The sequence below is a fragment of the Notothenia coriiceps genome, unplaced genomic scaffold, assembly GCF_000735185.1.
Source record: "Notothenia coriiceps isolate Sejong01 unplaced genomic scaffold, NC01 NC01_scaffold00030269, whole genome shotgun sequence".
Lineage (NCBI taxonomy): Eukaryota > Metazoa > Chordata > Actinopteri > Perciformes > Nototheniidae > Notothenia > Notothenia coriiceps.
In genome coordinates this window covers 5,612-8,248 of record NW_011362970.1, presented here as the reverse complement: position 1 = coordinate 8,248, position 2,637 = coordinate 5,612, and the positions used below count along the sequence as shown (strand labels likewise).

The window sequence follows — 2,637 nt, the reverse complement described above, 5'->3', positions numbered from 1 at the left end:
CCCCACTGCAGTCAGCATGTCGTTGTGTCCCTGAAGACACTTCACCCAAATTGCTCCTGTGGGGATTGTCCACAGTATTGAGTATGTAAGTCGCTTTGGATAAAAGCGTCTAACACGTGACATGTAATGTAATGTAATCTATTAAGGGGAAGGAAGTTTAAATAAAGATTAAGATCACCTCACCTAACCCCAGACTTCTCAGCATCTACATCTCAGTGTTAGTTAGTGGAAAGATCACCACCAGCATTCAAGATCATCAAACACTTGCAGTTTATCAGATCATATTTGATTTATATTTAGATCATACTCAATGTTAAGAGACCTATTGGTAGTGTCTTAATTCACTGTTGTAATTAGATTTGAACTTTTCATGATTTACATTTCCAAGCATGTGGCAACAAGGCTAAACACCAACCGGGAGATGTTCTGTTTAAACCAGTTTATGAATTCCATAGGACCAACTGTGTCTCGAGACTCTCGACAGTACATGTCATTATTTTAGCTGCAACCATAGTCAGTGGTGTAAAGTACATTTAACTAAGTGTTGCACTTAAGTACAATATGAGAGACTTGTACTTTATTATTTACTTTGTATTTCTACTCCAATACAATTCAGAGATAAATGGTGTACTTTTACTCCACTACATTTATTTAATACCTTTAGTTACTTTACAGGTGTGGATGAATGATGTTAAATATAATCAAGTGTTAAATCAGACTTTAGTTCCACCTGGAGTAAATTCACAAGCTACCCTGCAGTATACAAAGTCATTCAAACTAGCTGCACCTTTACCAGCTTTGAGAACACTTTAATGATCAATCATTATAAAACATATCATATATATTAATCCTCTTCAAGACACTGGTTCTGGCTTACTGTGTTGTGAATGGATCCAGTTCTTCCTACATTGAGGACATTGTTAAATCATACAGTCAAGCATGTGCACTTCACTATGCATCAGCCAATCAGCTTCACTGCAATGTGGACTCAGGTTCCCCTCATCAAAACACGCCTGTTTGTTATCTTGGCTCCAAAATTGTGAAACGGATCCCCATTAACATCAGGACAGCAGAAAGTCTACACATCCTCCACACAGACAGAAAACCCACCTGTTTCCACTGCAACTTGGACAATAAAAACATAAACAAAATGAATTCTCTCTTCAGTACTTGCACTTAGAGAGGTTCGGTTTGGTTTGGTGTCAGCTCTGTAATATGCTTTACAGAAACCAAATATTTCCTGACATGATATGTGCAGCCCAAAGGTTGATCCTGATTCATTACTTGACCTTGGGGCGTTGCAAGATGCTGCTCGTTTTGAATCTTGTTTTAGATTTCATTATCCCACTTTATTGGAGATGGTGCTTAAATGTTGCATACTCATAAATGGCGGTATTTCATCTGGGTACTCCATAGAAAAACTTCCTGCCATGTGTGCTAAAGAAGAACAGTTACAGTACACGTTGCGCAGAGAGCAGGGGGAATGTGGTCAATACTGTCTCAGCAGATCATTGTGTCCCTGTTCACTGGTTTATCCGGTTGGTTCCATGAACAAAAGAGAACAGGATCCTGTTCAGACAAACTAAACTACCAAAGTCACTTTAGAGATAAGTTGGTTTTAAGAGGCTCTATAATCATTTTTTGTGTTTTTACCTCTCCTGTATGTAGTGTGTTATATAGGTATTTGTGCATGTAAATGGTCTGCAAAGGCTAACATCCCTGTGTTCCGTCCACAGTGAGTTTCTCCCCCACACACTCCCCCCCCCCTGCCTCCATTGGACTCCTTTTTTACTTCAGGAACATCACTAACACTGGAGCTTCTATTGGATAGTACTCCAACACATTCTACGCTAAGGGGTGGGACATCTCTAAGTGGTTGACCATTCACAACAGAGCCGACCAGCTAACCAATCAGAGCAGGCTGGGCTCTGGTTTCAGACAGAGGGTGAAAAGAGGTGCTGCAGCACAGGCAGTATGAGGAAAATAAAGAGCTTTTTGAACATTAAAGCATGGAGACATGTCACAGAGGCACAGAGTACAGATATAAAGCTGAACATTAGCTTAATATGCCCCCAACAAGTACTGTAGATATGTTATGGTCCAACAGGACTGTGAAGTGAAGCATATGTCATTATTTAGGCAGGAAGGTCACATTAAGGGCAACAGTAAAAGAGGGGAGACTAACAGTATAGGCTCAGTCAGGGGTTACGCTACTCAAGCACTATTCTTAAATTCTTATACTTTTACTCTATGAGTACTCTATTTCCATTGTATTCTACTTCATTCTTCTACTCCACTACAAGTTGGAAGCAGAAATATTTTACTTTTTAATCCTCTACATTTAATTGTAAGCATTAGTTACTACAGTAGATATTAAGCAGGGTTATATTATTCAAACTAAATTAAATTGAGTGATAAATTAGGATATACTATCATGGATTAAGATACTTTGCAGTATAAAACGTCATTAAAGTTAGTTCAACTTTCCAAGCTGCAAAATTAAATGATGTACACATATATATATAATAATTATAACCCTGTGATATAATATAAATAGATGCCACTTCTGCATGGACAGTACCTCAAGTATATTTTGATGGTAATACTTTTGTACTTTTAAAAGATTACTTCTTTAAC

General features: G+C 38.1%; 1 protein-coding gene across 1 annotated transcript in view; it reads right to left on the bottom strand.

Moving 5' to 3' along the window:
* LOC104959467 (actin-binding protein anillin-like) overlaps positions 1–1,432 on the bottom strand; it is a 7,450-nt gene extending 6,018 nt beyond the window's left edge. The window contains exon 1 of the mRNA XM_010787367.1: positions 1,349–1,432. Within this exon, the coding sequence (XP_010785669.1) occupies positions 1,349–1,432 (84 nt within the window). The remainder of the gene's footprint in view (positions 1–1,348) is intronic.
* Between the last annotated feature and the right edge of the window lie 1,205 nt (positions 1,433–2,637).